The 17,354-nt window shown below is 44.2% G+C and overlaps 2 protein-coding genes across 5 annotated transcripts in view; one reads left to right on the plus strand and one right to left on the minus strand.

The window, feature by feature from the left end:
• The window catches only part of LOC140725744 (mediator of RNA polymerase II transcription subunit 12-like protein), a 676,368-nt gene that overhangs the window by 324,661 nt on the left and 334,353 nt on the right, over nt 1-17,354 (plus strand). The window lies entirely within an intron of this gene.
• Nucleotides 11,613-17,354, minus strand: part of LOC140725748 (P2Y purinoceptor 14-like) — a 72,877-nt gene continuing 67,135 nt past the window's right edge. For both annotated transcript variants that reach the window (XM_073041604.1, XM_073041605.1), the window contains one exon: nt 11,613-12,908. In XM_073041604.1, the coding sequence (XP_072897705.1) occupies nt 11,803-12,897 (1,095 nt within the window). In that variant the 5' untranslated portion in view covers nt 12,898-12,908 and the 3' untranslated portion in view covers nt 11,613-11,802. The remainder of the gene's footprint in view (nt 12,909-17,354) is intronic.

Genomic DNA, 17,354 nt, shown 5'->3' on the forward strand with positions numbered 1-17,354 from the left:
CTTATTTAGAAATAGAGCGTGAAACAGACTCTTCTGGCCCAATTAACCTAATCACAGGACAATTTGCAATGAGTAATGAACCTACAAACTGGTATATGTTTGGAATGTGGGAGGAAACCAGGGCACCCAGGGGAACCCCGAGAGATCACGGGAAGGATGTACAAATTTCCTACAAAGTTTTGGAATTGAACTTTGAAATCCAGTGCCCCGAGCTGTACTCGTGTCACACTAACCACTACACTACCATGACACCCCAAGGAAACAAACTTCTAGGTGACATGCAGAATCTGTGTGAACTTCTAAGGAAGTGGAGGTACTGCTCTGCCTTCTTTGTTACATGTTGGACCCAGGACAGATCCTCTGAAATGACAATACTGAGCTGCTGACTCTCTCCACCTCTGATCCCTGTTGAGGACTCCCTTATGGTCCTCTAGTTCTCTCCTCCCATAATCAATAGTCTGCTCTTTGGCTTTGCTCTCATTAAGTGATAGTTTGAAAAAGTTGTGAATGCAAGTCTACAGCCATAATAGTGGATGGGTAATGGTGAAGAACATGCGTGTGTGAGGAAGGTGAGGTCACTGTTTAGGAGCAGGTACCAGATACTTGGCTGTAGTCTTGTATTCCCTTAACTTTTCAAAACAATCCCACTCCAGGCTAACACTATTTTGACTGACAGCCTTCCATTTTATTTTAGCATATAATGTACTTAGTTACTGCCTGTTATGATGCTGGTGTTTAGGCCAGCAATGAAGATCTTCTATCTCTGGTGGTATTCAAGGCTTCCGTCATCATGTCAGTAGCTTCTCAGTTTTCACTGTTGTCAGTCATGCAAGTCCTGGGTGTAGTGGGTGGAGACTCAGGAATAGTGTCACACTCAGATGTAGAAGGATTCTTCATTGCTGTTTCTATAGAATTTTGTTTTACCAGTCTGGGTTGTTAGCCCTGAGCTGAACGCCCGAACTTGGAGGATAGGTGGTCCACTCTCAGTCTGGCCTTTGCTCTTTGACCTTTTTCGCATGAGTGACCCTACCAGGAGCCAAAGCATAGAGCCCTGACTCTAGTCAACATAGCTCTCTGGGTCATCGAAGCACGCAAGACTTTAGATCCAGCTTATTTATACTGTTTAAGTGAAGAAATTATTCGGTGTACACATTGTTGTCACTGGGCAAAAACTTGCACAGCACAAGATTTTTGTAAAACCAGACTGGTTTGCAGCTCATCTTGAAGAAGGAAAACTCTGATCGCAAATCTCTGCTGCCTTGCGGCTCTTCTCACTCACGGGAAAGGCTTCGGGAGAAGACTCCAAGGAAATAATTCAGAGCTGGAGTTCCTAAGGCAGCCCTACGTTATGTTCAATGCTGACTGGCAACTGCTGTGATGCTGCTGGTGCCAAACTGTATTGGCCTCTGCTGTTCCTCTGGATTTATCAGCTGTGTGGAGCGGTGGAGCCTGCTGCAAGAGCTAAAGCTTGTTCTCCATATTGTAGTTCTCTGGCTTGTGTCCTGTCTTGACAGCTAGGATACAGCATTTATGTTCGACCCTGACCAACAGAGGGCTCCACTTGTTTTGTGCTTGAAACATACTGTTAATAGGTGCAGAAAGTATTTGGATGCCAGATGGCATATTGGCCTCTTTTTTGAAATGGGATAACCATATAACAATTACAGCACGGAAACAGGCCATCTCGGCCCTTCTAGTCCGTGCCGAATGCTTATTCTCACCTAGTCCCACTGGCCCGCACTCAGCCTGTAACCCTCCATTCCTTTCCTGTCCATATACCTATCCAATTTTACTTTAAATGACAAAACCAAACCTGCCTCAACCACAAGCTTGATCCACACAGCTACCACTCTCTGAGTAAATTCCCCCTCGTGTTACCCTTAAACTTTTGCCCCCAACTCTCAACTCATGTCCTCATGTTTGAATCTCCCCTACTCTCAATGGAAAAAGCCTACCATATCAACTCTATCTATCCCCCTCATAATTTTAAATACCTCTATCATGTTCCCCCTCAACCTTCTACACTCCAAAGAATAAAGGCCTAACTTGTTCAACCTTTCCCTGTAACTTAAGTGCTGAAACCCAGGTAACATTCTAGTAAATCTTCTCTGTACTCTCTCTATTTTGTTGATATCTTTCCTATAATTCGGTGACCAGAACTGTACATAGTACTCCAAATTCAGCCTTACCAATTTTAACATTACATCCCAACTCCTATACTCAATGCTCTGATTTATAAAGGCCAACATACCAAAAGCTTTCTTCACCACCCTATCCACATGAGATTCCACCTTCAGGGAACTATGCACCATTATTCCTAGATCACTCTGTTCTACTGCATTCTTCAGTGTCCTACCATTTACCATGTATGTCCTATTTGGATTATTTCTACCAAAATGTAGCACCTCACACTTATCAGCATTAAACTCCATCTGCCATCGTTCAGCCCACTCTTCTAACTGGCCTAAATCTCTCTGCAAGCTTTGAAAACCCTCTTCTTTATCCACAATGCCACCTACCTTAGTATCATCTGCATACTTACTAATCCAATTTACCACCCCATCATCCAGATCATTAATGCAAATGATAAACAACACTGGACCCAGTACAGATCCCTGAGGCACACCACTAGTCACCGGCCTCCAACCTGACAAACAGTTATCCACCACTACTCTCTGGCATCTCCCATCCAGCCACTGTTGAATCTATTTTACTACTTCAATATTAATACCTAATGATTGAACCTTCCTAACTAACCTTCCATGCAGAACCTTGTCAAAGGCCTTACTGAAGTCCATATAGACAACATCTACTGCTTTACTCTCGTCAACTTTCCTTGTAACCTCTTCAAAAAATTCAATAAGATTTGTCAAACGTGACCTTCCACGTACAAATCCATGCTGACTGTTCCTAATCTATCCTGTCTATCCAGATAATTATATATACCATCTCTAAGAATACTTTCCATTAATTTACCCACCACTGATGTCAAACTGACAGGCCTATAATTGCTAGGTTTACTCTTAGAACCCTTTTTAAACAATGGAACCACATGAGCAATACGCCAATCCTCCGGCACTATCCCTGTTTCTAATGACATTTGAAATATTTCTGTCAGAGCCCCTGCTATTTCTACACTAACTTCCATCAAGGTCCTAGGGAATATCCCGTCAGGATCCGTAGATTTATCCACTTTTATATTCCTTAAAAGCGCCAGTACTTCCTCCTCTTTAATTGTTATAGTTTCCATAACTTCCCTACTTGTTTCCCTTACTTTACACAATTCAATTTCCTTCTCCTTAGTGAATACCGAAGAAATTGTTCAAAATCTCCCCCATCTCTTTCGGCTCCACACATAGCTGTCCACTCTGATTCTCTAAGGGACCAATTTTATCCCTCACTATCCTTTTGCTATTAATATAACTGTAGAAACCCTTAAGATTTATTTTCACCTTACTTGCCAAAGCAACCTCGTATCTTCTTTTAGCTTTTCTAATTTCTTTCTTAAGATTCTTCTTACATTCTTTATATTCCTGGAGCACCTCATTTACTCCATGCTGCCTATATTTATTGTAGATATCTCTCTTTTTCCTAACCAAGTTTCCAATATCCCTTGAAAACCATGGCTCTCTCAAACTTTCAACCTTTCATTTCAACCTAACAGGAACATAAAGATTCTGTACCCTCAAAATTTCACCTCTAAATGACCTCCATTTCTCTATTACATCCTTCCCGTAAAACAAATTGTTCCAATCCTTCTAAATCCTTTTGCATCTCCTCAAAGTTAGCCTTTCTCCAATCAAAAATCTCAACCCTGGGTCCAGTCCTATCCTTCTCCATAATTATATTGAAACTAATGGCATTGTGATCACGGGACCTGAGTGCTCCCCACCACATACCTCCATCACCTGACCTATTTCATTCCCTAACAGAAGCTCCAACACTGCCCCTTCTCTAGTCGGTACCTCTATGTATTGCTGCAAAAAACTATCCTGCACACATTTTACAAACTCCAAACCATCCATCCCTTTTACAGTATGGGCTTCCCAGTCTGTGTGTGGAAAATTAAAATCTCCCACAATCACAACCCTATACTTACTACAAATATCTGCTATCTCCTTGCAAATCTGCTCCTCCAATTCTCGCTCCCCATTAGGAGGTCTATAAATACACCCCTATAAGTGTTATTACACCTTTCCCATTCCTCAATTTCACCCAAATAGTCTCCCTAGGCGAGCCATCTAATCTCTCCTGCCAGAGCACCGCTGTAATATTTTCTCTGACAAGCAACGCAACACCTCTCCCTCTTGTCCCTCTGATTCTATCACACCTGAAGCAATGAAATCCAGGAATATTTAGTTGCCAATCACACCCCTCCTGCAACCATGTTTCACTAATAGCTACAACATCATATTTCCATGCTCTAAGCTCATCCACCTTTCTTACAATGCCCCTAGCATTAAAATAAATGCATTTAAGAAATTCTCCACCTCCTCCTCTCTGTTTATCTCTAACAGTACAAAGAACTTTACTGTCTTCTTTTTCTTCCTCCTCCCATACATCTGTTCCTACACTCTGGTTCCCCTCCCCCCTCATATCTAGTTTAAATCCACTGGAGCCTCTCTAGCAAACCTACCTGCAAGAATATTTGTCCCCCTCCAGTTCAGATGTAAACCGTCCTGCCGGAACAGGTCCCACCTTCCCTGGAAAATTGCCCAATTATCTATAAATCTGAAGCCCTCCCTCCTGCACCATGTCTTCAACCACGTGTTGATCTGCACTATCTTACTACTTCTAAACCCACCAGCACGTGGCACTGGTAGCAATCCTGAGATTGCTATCCTGGAGGTCCTGTCCTTTAACTTGACACCTAGCTCCCTAAACTCACCTTTCAGGACCTCCTCACTCTTCGTACCCACATCATGGACCACTGCAACTTGTCCCTGGCAGGTCATCCACAGCAACAGTATCCAAAACAGTATACTTATTGTTGATGGGAACGGCCACAGGGGTGCTCTGCTCTTCCTGTCTATTCCCCTTCCCTCTCCTGACAGTCACCCAGCTACCTGTCTCCTGACTCCTAGGGGTGACTATCTCCCTGAAACTCCTGTCTATTTCTGCCTCTGCCTCCCGAATGATCTGAAGTTCATCCAGCTCCAGCTCCAGTTCCCTAACACAGTTTGTCAGGAGCTGCAGCTGGATGCACCTTTTGCAGGTGGTGTCATCAGGGACAGCTGTGCTCTCCCTGACTTCCCACATACTGCAAACGGAGCACTCGACTGCCCTAACTGCTGCCTCCATTATCTACTCCTAAGCTAATTAGATTAATTAAAGGAGCTTACCCGGCCTTACCTCACCTGGAGTGAAGCTCGTACTCAGCGTCAGCTCGCTTTTTAAATTCCCCCGCTGCCTCACGGGCCGACTTTCATGTGCTTGTGCAGTCGTGCCCCGTTCAACCTCGCCTCTGCCTGTTCTCGCCGAAGCCTGATTGAGCCAAAGCTGTCCCACTCTGCCTCAGTCCACACCGACGATGGCCGCTGTATACGACGGTCTTTCTTTTAAACCTTTGGCGCGCTACGTCACGCGCCTGCGCAGTCTAGCCTCTTTGCCCTGATCAGTTAAAAAAAAAGCAGCTTCTCTCCGAGCTTCTTTTACCTCTTCCCTCTCCGCCTCTTGCTTCCATTTCAATGAAATTAAATATATATATTTGAAATATAGAAATGGGGAATTATCACTACAAGTGTGTGGGATGTTGGTGAGACCACATGTGGACTACAGTGTGTGATTTTGGTCCCTTCTTTAAGCAAAAGTGTATTGGAGGCAGCCCAGCCCAGTGGGCCAATTCTTAGATTAAGAGGGCCATGCATTCATAAACAACTTAAGCAAAATTCCTTTGGTGTTTAGGGACATGTGATGGTCTTTTTAATCCATTTGGGATCCTAATGAAGCAGAGTGGTGCAGATGTTGAGAGTTTTGAACATAGTTGCAAGTTAATTCTAAAATGTTCTTACTGCTTTTTTTCTACTGGTGGATAGATCAGTGGAATTAACTCAGCAGAGGGAGATACATTTTGTTTGCACGCTCACGAAGTTGAGTGCAACGTGAAGTTGGTTGGGATGAAGTATTGAGGCTTGGGTCTGATCCATTGATTGGTAGGGCAGGTCAAGTCAGGCAGGACTTTATTTTAGCAACACAGCATGGTAACAGGCCCTTCCAGCTCAACGGGCTCGCAACCCCCCAATTAACCTACTAACCCCTGCGTCTTTTGAATGTGGGAGGAAACCGGAGCATCTGGAGGAAAGTTGTGTGGTCACGGGGAGAATGAACAGACTCTTTACAGGCAGCAGCGGGGATTGAGCCTGGGTGACTGGTGCTGTAATAAGCTTACACTATCTGCTTCACTGCCGTGCTGCCCTAAACTAAATGTTTAACCTACTCCAAGATCAATCGAACCCTTCCCTCCTACGTAGCCCTCCATTTTAATGTCATCCATGTGCTGAGCTAAGAGTCTCATAAATGTCCCCAATGTACCCGCCTCTATCACCACCCCGGCAGGGTGTTTGGTTGGCAATTAGTTATTTTGTTTAGTAAGTTTATGTCTTCGCACTGTACTGCTGCTTCAAGACAACAAATGTCTGTGATAATAAATCTGATTCTGATTGAATACTGAGATTTAAATGCCTGGGTGGGTGACCCGTCTTTGCAGGACCTGGTCTTCATTCTGGTAGCAACTGCTTTTAGTTTTGCTCGCAGCGCCACCTTGTGGAATGTTGTGGTGTGGTTCATGGATCTGCTGAGTAACGATTCATTAAGATCAAGCGGAAGAAGCATCAGAGAAGTAATTGGGATTTTCTCCCCTAGTTTAATGAGCTTTTACTTTTTGGTTTACTTCAGAGGGAAAGTATGTAACCCTTACGGCTGGCCTGAGAGAATTTGGCATGACACAATATAGATGTTCAATGGTAATGGATGGCATAGTAGTGTAGCAGTTAGCATAACACATGATGGTACCAGCAACCTGGGTTCAATTCCTGTCATTGTCTTCAAGGAGTTTGAATGTTCTTCCCGTGACCACATGGATTTCCTTCCACTTTCTAAAGACATATGGGTTCGTAGTCCTGTTTATTTTTCATTAAATCCTATTGTATATCTCTTACCCTTGAAATACTTGCAGGAAAATTAATCTCAGGATAGCACATGGTAGCATACTGTGTCTATATAATTTTATAATAAATTTACTTTCAACTTGGATTCCATCAATATACAATAATCTATTGATCTCCATCGCACATTGATTAGGGAAAAAGCTCAAGGTTCTCTTGGAAGGAGAATTCAAAAGATTCACTAACCTCCGGTTGTCACCTCTGAATTGAATGGCTGACTCACTGGTCAAGGCCTTGAGTATAGAATTGGGAAGTTACACTCAGTGGCCACTTTATTAGGTACACCCGTACATCTAATTTTAATGCAGGTATCTAATCAGCCAATCATGTGGCAGCAATTCAATGCACTCATGGTCATGCAGCTCATTTGTTGTTCAGAACAAACATCAGAATGGGGAAGAAATGTGATCAAAGTGACTCTGACCGTGGAATGATTGTTGGCGCCCGATGGGGTGGTTTGAGTCAGAACCCGCTGATCTCCTGGAATTTTCACGCACAGTAGTCTCTAGAGTTTACAGAGAATGCTGGGATAAACAAAAAAATAAGAATCCAGTTAGTTCTGTGGGTGAAAACACCTTGTTAATGAGAGAGGTCAGAGGAGAATGGGTAGACTGGTTCAAACTGACAGGAATGTGACAGTCTCTTCAATAACCTCACATTGCAGTCATGGTGTGCAGAAGAGCATTTTGAAATGGATGGTATTTATCCAGTATTTCTTCAGGATCCTGATGATCCTCCCAGAAACAATGGAAATATAGGGGAAACAGGTGGTAGTGATGGGTTCCTCCTCGTTGTTAGGCTTCTCTATCCACAAACCTGCTAGGAAGCTCAAATCCCAGCTTAAGTGGATGGAAGATGACCTGCGACTCAGGACAGCTGCCGTTTACAGGATTCCCTGTGAGCGCGGAGCAGAGTATATGGGTCAGATGGGGTGCACGGTGGAAAAGCCCATCAAGGATTATAGGAGGTGTATCTGTTTGGGTTACCTGGAGAAATCTGTGGTAGAAAAGCATTGCATACGCAATGCTCACAGGATTTACTTGACCGCACAAAACTACTGTGCTGTGCCAATGGCTTTTGGGACTGCCTGGTGAAGGAAGCCATTGAAGTAAGACCAGAAAATAAGAACTTCAACAAAGATGAAGTTCTCGCTCTAAGAACTGGAATACGATTTTAAACAAGGTGGGACAGAGGAGATCTGATTGGATGAGGACTAACCAATCAGGAGGGACAGATGACAGGGGTATAGGTCCTACTGGACTAGACATGCCTAGGCATCATCCCTGATGAAGATGGCGGAGTTTGTCATTGAAACTTCGGTTAGAATTGACACGTGGAGCTAGCTGGAAGCCTGACAGAGTTTAAGCGTTATGTACGCCTTTTTCTGGGGTTAATGTTCTCTCTGTTATTTGTTTACCCTTTTATTCGCACGATTTCTTCTTTTGTTCTACATATTGTATGCCTGATGGTCTTTGTTGTATGGGATTTTTAAAAATAAGTTCTATTCTGCTTCTTTTTTTGGTGGCTGCCTGCAAGAAAATGGATCTTGAGGTCGTATAGTATATCCATCCTTTGATAATAAATGTGCCTTGAACTTTGAGTATACTTCGGTGAGATCTTTATTGCAACGCCCATTGTTCTGTATCAACTACTTTATTTACACAAGTATAATTTCCAGTGAGTCATCCAATCTCATTATGAATGTTGGAGGTAACTGAGCCAGTTATGGGGATCCAGCCAAGTGTGAGGTGTTGCACTTTGGGAAATCAAATGTAGAGTGGAAGTACGCAGTTAATGGTGCTGCCTCCTCTGCGGTGACCCCCGCTGCAGACTGGGGGACCACTTTGTCGAGCAGCTCCGATCTGTCCGCCACGAGAGCTCTCCGTGGCTTCTCGTTTCAATTCCTCTTTGAGTTCCCGCACCGACGTGCCTGTCCATGGCCTCTGGTACTGCCACAGTAAGGCCTGGTGCAGGTTGGAGGAGCAACTCCTCATATTTCGTTGTGGTAATCCTTAACTTGATAGCATTGTTATAAACTTCTTTCGATCTACCCGATGCAAAGACACCACGCACTACGGTGAAAGTAACTTTAACTCTATTTGCAAGTTACTCGAGAGAACCCTCCATAAGCTCTCTCTCTCGCAGGCTGCTTCCAGGGTCTCTCCCTCCTGAAGCAAATACAGTTCTTTTTATATCATGCAGTCACGTATACAGATACATGTGGGTTCACCCCCCCCCTTAGTTTCTCTACAAATGAGTATTGTTAACTTTATCAGTCATAAATTGTTCGTATAACAGTTTTATTTGCTACTATGTCTGGGTGCAGACAGGCACAGGCCCACCACCCAAAGTCTGCTGCCCTTGTAAACAGTCACTCCCTCTAATTGCTTATCTTACAGGTGCCATAAGAAACACAAGGCACAATATGTTTCTCACACCAAGGATGCTGTCACCCGCTCAGTTTATCTTATGGGAAAGCATTTGTGAATTTATACTCTTTTTCTCAAGCTTATAGCTGCTATGACCTTTAAAAAAATAGCCAGGGTCACAAACAGCCTATGAGATGCTAACTTCTTAATATTACAGCATCAGCATCCATTAAGGCAGCAACTTCTAGTAACCACTCCCTCTGTTTTCTCTCATTCCTGTGGCCCCTTCACCCTTTCTCGTCTCCTCCCCCACTCTCATGACCTGCTCTTTGCCTCCTTCTGGTTCCCCAACTGTTCTTTATTTTCTGGCCTACTGTTCTCACTCCTCCTTCATCCTTTCTTCCTCCGCTCCTCCCCTTTCAGCTTCTCACACCATTCCTCTTCATTCCCAACCACCTCCCTTCCCCTCTCACCTGGTCTCACTATTATTTGCTTGCTTGTGCCCTTTTCTCCCCTGTTACACTTTTACTCTGGCTTCTGCCCTCTTCCTTTCCAAACATCAAGCACTGCAGCTCTTCAGCCCGTGCAGTCAGTGCCAAATTATAAATCAAACGTTGTTAATGTACCTGCCTCAAAAAAGTGCTGGCAGAACGCAGCATCTACGTAAGGAGAGGAAAAGCTGACGTTTTGGACAGCGACCCTTCGTCAGGACATAGTCCCATCAACCTGCGCCCCTCCCACCCATGTACTTGTCCAAACTTCTCTTAAATTTTGAGACTGAACCTGCATCCATCACTTCTACTTGCAGGTCGTTCCACACGCTCACCACCCCTCATATACTCCTTTCACCCTTAACCCATGACCTCTAGGTCTCGTCTCACCGAACCTCAATGGAAAAGGCCTGCTTGCGTTTACCCAGTCTATGCCCCTCATAATTTTGTATACCTTTATCAAATCTCCCCTCATTCTCTCCTCCTGATGAGGGGTCGAGGTCCGAAATGTCCACTTTTCATTTCCTTCCACAGATGCTGCCTGACCTGCTGAGTTTTTGTATGGGGCAGGTACATTAACAACATCTGAAGGGCCCTTGGACGGGAACATTTTGGAGGGACGTGGGTTAAATGCAGGCAATTGAGACCAACTTTGATGATTTCTTGGTTGGCATGGGTGCAGGGTCTCACCCCAAAAGCTGACCATCACTCTGTCTCCACAGATGCTGACTGACCTGCTGAGTTCCTCCACCATCGAACATACAAAAGTATAACACAGTACAGGCCCTTCAGCCCACAATGTTGTGCATACCCGTTAACCTTCTCTACGCCATAAGACATAGGAGCAGAATTAATCCATTTGATCCATCAAGTCTGCTTTGCCATTTGATTATGGCTGATCCATTTCTCTCTTAACCATATTCTCCTGCCTGCCTTCTTCCAGTGACCTTTCAAGCCCTGATTTATCTGACTCTAATTTAACCCTTCCGTCCTCCATAGCCCTCCATTTTTCTTTCATCTGAGAGTCTCTTACATGTCCCTAATGTATCTGTCTCTACCACCTTGGGCCCCCACCCCCAGCGGCATGTTCCTCACATCCACTACTCTCTGTGTTTTTAAAAAAAAATACTACCCCTGACATTCCATCGCATAGTTTTCTGCCAACACCTTAATGTTGTGCCCCTCTATTCATCATTTCTGCCCTGGGAAAGAGTCTCTGCCTGTCCACTGAATCTATATCTCCTATCATTGTTTCCGATGTTGGGGAAGTCCAGAACGAGGGGTCACAGTTTAAGGATAAAGGGGAAGCCTTTTAGGACCGAGATGAGGAAAAACTTCTTCACACTGAGAGTGGTGAATCTGTGGAATTCTCTGCCACAGGAAACAGTTGAGGCCGGTTCATTGGCTATATTTAAGAAGAAGTTAGATATGGCCCTTGTGGCTAAAGGGATCAGGGGGTATGGAGAGAAAGCAGGTACAGGGTTCTGAGTTGGATGATCAGCCATGATCATACTGAATGACGGTGCAGGCTCGAATGGCCGAATGGCCTACTCCTGCACCTATTTTGTATGTTTCTATGTATCATCTTGTTCATCTCTATCAAATCACCTCTCCTCTTCAATCTCTCCAAAAAGAAATGCTGTTTGGTATGGAAATAGTTTGCTACTCAATTTAGTCCATGTCGAGATGTATTTTGCTTGTTAGTAGCCATGTATATAGATCCTCAATAAGTCCTTTCAATACTCAGGCACTTGGTGCTTTAGAACCGAATGATTTGATTCAGGGAACTGAGGAAACATTTGCTGTTGGACTATGTGTCTGTGATACTTGAGTCTCTTTTAAAGTACCAGTCATTCCTAGGTCAGAGAATTGGTTGGAGGTGTTACTTGAGTGTGGCTTATTCTTCACTTCAGCAATTTTGATTGTCAGTCTTCTCTTCGCTCTCAACTTTCTGCCCAGCTGTTTGGTGAAGGCCTTGCACAGGAGGAAGTAGATGACTGGATCGAGGCAAACGTTGAACGCACACAGGAGCAGTGTGAACTCCTTTGCATAGTACAGACTGTTACTTGTTACACAGTTTTCGTTGGCCAATCGGTATTTGTCGTACGGGATCCTGATAAATTGGTACGGCACAAAGCAGATGAAGAAGACAGCCAGGATACTGAAAATGTTACGGTTTGCTTTCTTTACCACGGTGCTAGAGTCCTTCTGAAATTTCTGTTTGGACCAGTATAATTTCTTTAGGATGGCTAAATAACACAGAGTGAGAAGGAGAAAAACAGCCCAAAAAATAACTTGGCATTTGATAATTATAAACTTGTGCCAAATACGCCCGATATCACTTTTCAACTTCATGCAAGCACCTGCAGTTTCGGGTGTGGGGTCCTTGTTGGTCAAAATGATGCTCGGCAGAGCAAAGCTCATTATAAAAACCCAGCAGCCCACACTGATCACCTTGGCAACCGTTACTTTCTGCATGAAGAGATTTTTTTGAGGCTGAACAATCTTAAGGTACCGGTCGAGGCTGATCAGGCCAAGGAAGATTATACTGACAAACAAGCTACTGTAGAACAGCACAGCTGTGTAACGACACATAATGGCTTTCAACTGCCAGGTCCCAATAGGTGTATCAGAGAGGATCTTAAATGGAAGTGTAACTACCAATAGCAGGTCAGCTGCCACAATGTTCTTGAGGTAAATCACAAAGCTGGACTTATTTGGAACATGGCAGAAGATCCAGGCAGCCAATACGTTCAGCAGGAGTCCTCCGATGAAGACCAAGGAGTATAAGAGAGGAATGGGCACTTTGGTCACAGCGGGGTCACGCAAATCGCGGCAGCTCAGATTCGTCGACAAGCCTGTGGTGTTGTTCATCTCCCTATTTTCTTACAGAAAATAAAAGTAAGGAAGTTAGTTATTGTGGAGATAAAGCATTTAAATAATTTCTTGTTCATTAGTAATAATTCAGATTCTGCAAACTGGTATAGAATCCTATTGAGAGGTTGGAGCTGAAGCCTTTCCAATTCAATTTCTTCATAACCCACTTTACCTTCATTACTCTCACTTGTTGCTCGTTCCAGAATATTTTGGTTTTTCCTAAGCTAAGTAAGGAACCAAAACAAGTAAGAGTATTCCAGAGTTTGGAAATAAACGTTACAATTGTACACTTCTTAAACTTTCCTCCCTTTGCAATGTAGGCCAATATGCTGTTTGCCCTCCCAACTGCTTAATAGGGTGTGCTGTGTGCAGTTTTAGGCCTGACAGCTTAAAAAGCAGATGTGCTGATATTGGATAGGGTCCAGAGGAGGTCCTGGGAATAAAACAGTAAATGTACAAGGTGTAATGATTGCTCTGGGCCTGTATTCACTGGAGTTTAGAAGAATGAGGTTGGACCTCATTGAAACCTATTGAATCTGAAGGGTCTGGATAGAGTAGATATGGAATGAGGTTGATTGAGAGCTAATATCTTTTCCGAGGGCTGAAAGATCTAATACTAGAAGGCTTGCATTTAAGGTGAGGGGGCAAGTTCAAAGGGGATGTATGAGGTTGCTAGGAATATTCCAAGCTGCAGGAATACATGCTGAGGGGCAGACTGGAATTTGGTGCAGACGGTGCGTAGACTCTCTATGGGGAATGATTACAATCTAGGCTCCTTCTGTTAATGGACGCATAGGGTGGAGTTGGGTGGGGAAGCCCCTCAAATGGTGAAAGGGCCTGTGAGTGACAATGGTACCATGTAAAAAAAAATGTGGTCACATTACTGAACATACAGACCAAATAACACGAATATTATAAATGGTCTTGCAGCTCTGCATATATTTTTTTATTCATGAGTAAAATGTATTTCTGAAATAAAAGGAAGTTAGCGATCTCAGTGCTGCGGAAGATCTGCCTGGTTATTTATAATGGGCCTGTTATCACCCTGTCTTCCTTGTTTTCTCCTACCTGCACCTGCTTTGAGTATCCTGCACACTTGTAGTGGTCCTTGTGTCTGCGAAACCGGCAGGGGGCGCTGTCCTCCTGTCACTGATGTAACTTGCAAAAATTCACGGCCTTTGTGTAAACCATCGGTTAAACAATGTGAGATCCAGACCTGCTGGGAGTCCTGAAGTGTTAACTGACAAGGTCGGGCTGAGCGTGCGAACTGACAAAGCACTAGGAAACACAATATAGATGTGCCCTTCCCCTGACGGGGAAAGTAAAATATTGAGTACAGCCTTCAAAGTTGGAAGTACAATTATTATCAAAATTCATATATGCCAGCATATACTATTCTGAAATTTGTTTTCTTGAGGGCATTCACAGTAGAACAAAGAAATACAATGGTATCAATGACAAGCAACACATCAACAATGTTTAGGGTGGCGATGAGCATTGGGTGCTCGGGGTGAGTTCACCGAGCTTGCTAACACTTCATCGCCATTCGAGGTGACATCCTCAGTGTGCAGTTGTTGATAGCTCCGTAAACAAACATCAACATAGACTCCATGTACCGACCCCTAGGAACTACGGAAAAGCAAGCCAATGGAATTCAAAGGTCAACTGAAGGGGTAGCCAATCAGGATTGAGGCAAGTGACCAGGTGCCGATGTAAGAGCAAGCATTGCCAGAGAGGAACACCAACGACTGTGCAGTAAGGATGTCACCTTGATTGGTGATGATACGTCTGCAAGCTAACTGCCAAGCTTGGCAAACACTGTGACATCAAACACAGACAAAGTCTAACTCTCTACGTCGTTATCAGTCTTGACTGATATCAGCACAGAAGACATCAGGGTCAATCACAAACAAGAGGAAATCTGCAGATGCTGGAAATCCAGCAACACACACACACACACACACACAAAATGCTGGAGGAACTCAGCGGACCAGGCAGCATCTATGGAAAAGAGTACAGTCGACGTTTCGGGCCCGGACCCTTCAACAGGACTGGAGAAAAAAAGATGGAGTCAGAGACATCAGTTCAATGTCTCTTCCCATCGGAGCAATGCCACCTGTGCAATTGCCCTTTCCTCATCTCTCTGTAATAAAACTCATGAGCACATCAACACTCCTTGGGTCTTTTTACCACAAATCTTTACTAGGGGTAATTTGCAGCAGTCAATGAACCTACCAGTGTTTCTTTGGGATGTGGGAGGAAACTAGGGCACGCAGAGGAAACCTATGCAGGAACGGGGAGAACAAGCTAACTCCTTGCGGACAGCACCAGGGGTCAGGATTGACCCTGCCTCCGGAGAGCTGCGATGTAGCACCTCCAAAGCGCCTGATCGTTGCATCGTTGATCTGATTGACTTGGTGAGGGAGGTAAAAACTGACACGTGTACCGATGCCTCATCGAGTTCCCCACTTGTTTGAAGACAGCTATCTTGCAGTTACACAAGATAGAATCTGCAGAGATGTGGACACACATCAGCACATCACGGAAACCAGCCTCACCTCCATGAACTCTGCCTGTTCATTTGCTGCCTCAGTACAGCGGCCAGCATGTTGAAAGACTCCACTCACCCTGGACATTCGCTCGTCTCTCCCATTGGGCAGGAGATACAAAAGCCTGAAAGCATGTACCACTCTGCTCAAGGACAGCGTCTGTCCCACTGTTATCAGACTCTTGAATGGACTGCTTGTCCATTGATTTCACGGTCTGCTTTGTTACGATCTTGCACCTTATTGCTTATCTACACTGCACTTGCTCTGTAACTGTAACACTTCGTGGCATTACGCCGTGCGGTAGCATCACAGTGTAGCAGTTAGCTGAACGCTGCTACAATGCCAGTGACCCTGGTTCAAATCTGCCACTGTCTGTAAGGTGCGCCTTCTCCCTGTAACCTCGTGGGTTTCCTCTGGGTGCTCTGGTTTCCTCCCACGTTCCAAAGATGTGCGGGTTGTTAGTTAATTCACGTGGCGTGATTGGAGCAGGCTCGTTGGGCCAAAGGGGCCAGTTACCTTGCTGTATCTCTAAATAAATGAATACGTTATTGAGCATTGTTATCGTTTTTACCTTGTTCTCCCTGATGTACCCCTGCCACTTACACCGCATGTGCAAACAGGGTTTGAGCTCTTAAAGTACACTATATTACAGTCGGCCCTCCTTATCTGCGGATTCTGCATGCGCGGGTTCAACCAACCACGGATCACGAAAACCCGGAAGTTCTCTCTCCAGCACTTGTTCGAGAATGTACAGACTTTTTTTCTTGTCATTATTCCCTAAACAATGCAGTATAACAACCATTTTACATAGTGTTTACATTGTATTAGGTATTATAAGTAATCTAGAGATGATTTAAAGTACAGGAGGATGTGTATGGGTTATCGTGCATCGGGATAAAAAAAATCGGAAGTTCTCTTACTAAGTAAGTCGGAACAGGTACATCCGGTATTATTTAGCGTCAGTTAGTCAAATGTTTGTTTTAGTATATAGTATATATTTTACCTTTCTATGCATATAAAACACTTAAGAACATATGTTTCAGCACCGGGCTTGGGAACGGAAGTTCTCGGGACTCGGAACAGACCGCTTTCGAGTGTGCTCTCCACCATGCCGGGTTGATGTGGAGGATCAAAAACCCAAAACCCAATAGTTAAACCACTGCATTGCTTAGTAATAATTGTAACTTTCATCAGGGCAGGGCCTTTCTCACTTTATCCTTTAAAATTGTTCCGATCGTTGACCAACTGTAGCCTAACGCTTTTCCAATGACCGATGGCGTTTCACCTCTTTCCGATCGCTTTATTATTTCCACTTTATTTTCAATCATGATCGTGATTATTTTTGCGAACAGAAACACTACGCATTCAGAGCTCTGACGCCAGGTCCTAATGCCCACCGCAATGAGACAGGTTAAATAAGGTCTGGGGTTCCGCTGGGTCCTAAGGTCCACCAGATTGAGACAAGTTGAATAATGGACTTGAGCATCCACAAATTTTGGTATCCGCTATGGATCCCAGAACCAATCGCCTGCGGATAAGGAGAACCGACTGTACACTTCTCTGGATTAAGCTGCATCCGCCACCACTCTGCCCAACTTTCCAGCTGATCCATGTCCCTCTAGAGACTTGGACAACAAACTTTGTTCTCAGCGACTCCACTAATTTTTGTGCTTTCTGTAAACTTATGAGGTGCTCCCCCCCCACCATCCCCTACTGCCTTCCATATGATCTTTCTTCCCATTTTATTTATCTTGAATAGTGTGAATAGGTTCCTGGGGAAATGATTGCAACACAGGTTAACTTCATAAGGAACCTTCTTCACTCTAATTGTTTTACCTCACTGCACTGTGTAATGATTTGATCTGCATGTACAGTGTGCAAGGCAAGTTTTTTGATGTATCTCGG

This window comes from Hemitrygon akajei, chromosome 3 (genome assembly GCF_048418815.1).
Source record: "Hemitrygon akajei chromosome 3, sHemAka1.3, whole genome shotgun sequence".
NCBI classification, from domain to species: Eukaryota; Metazoa; Chordata; class Chondrichthyes; order Myliobatiformes; family Dasyatidae; genus Hemitrygon; species Hemitrygon akajei.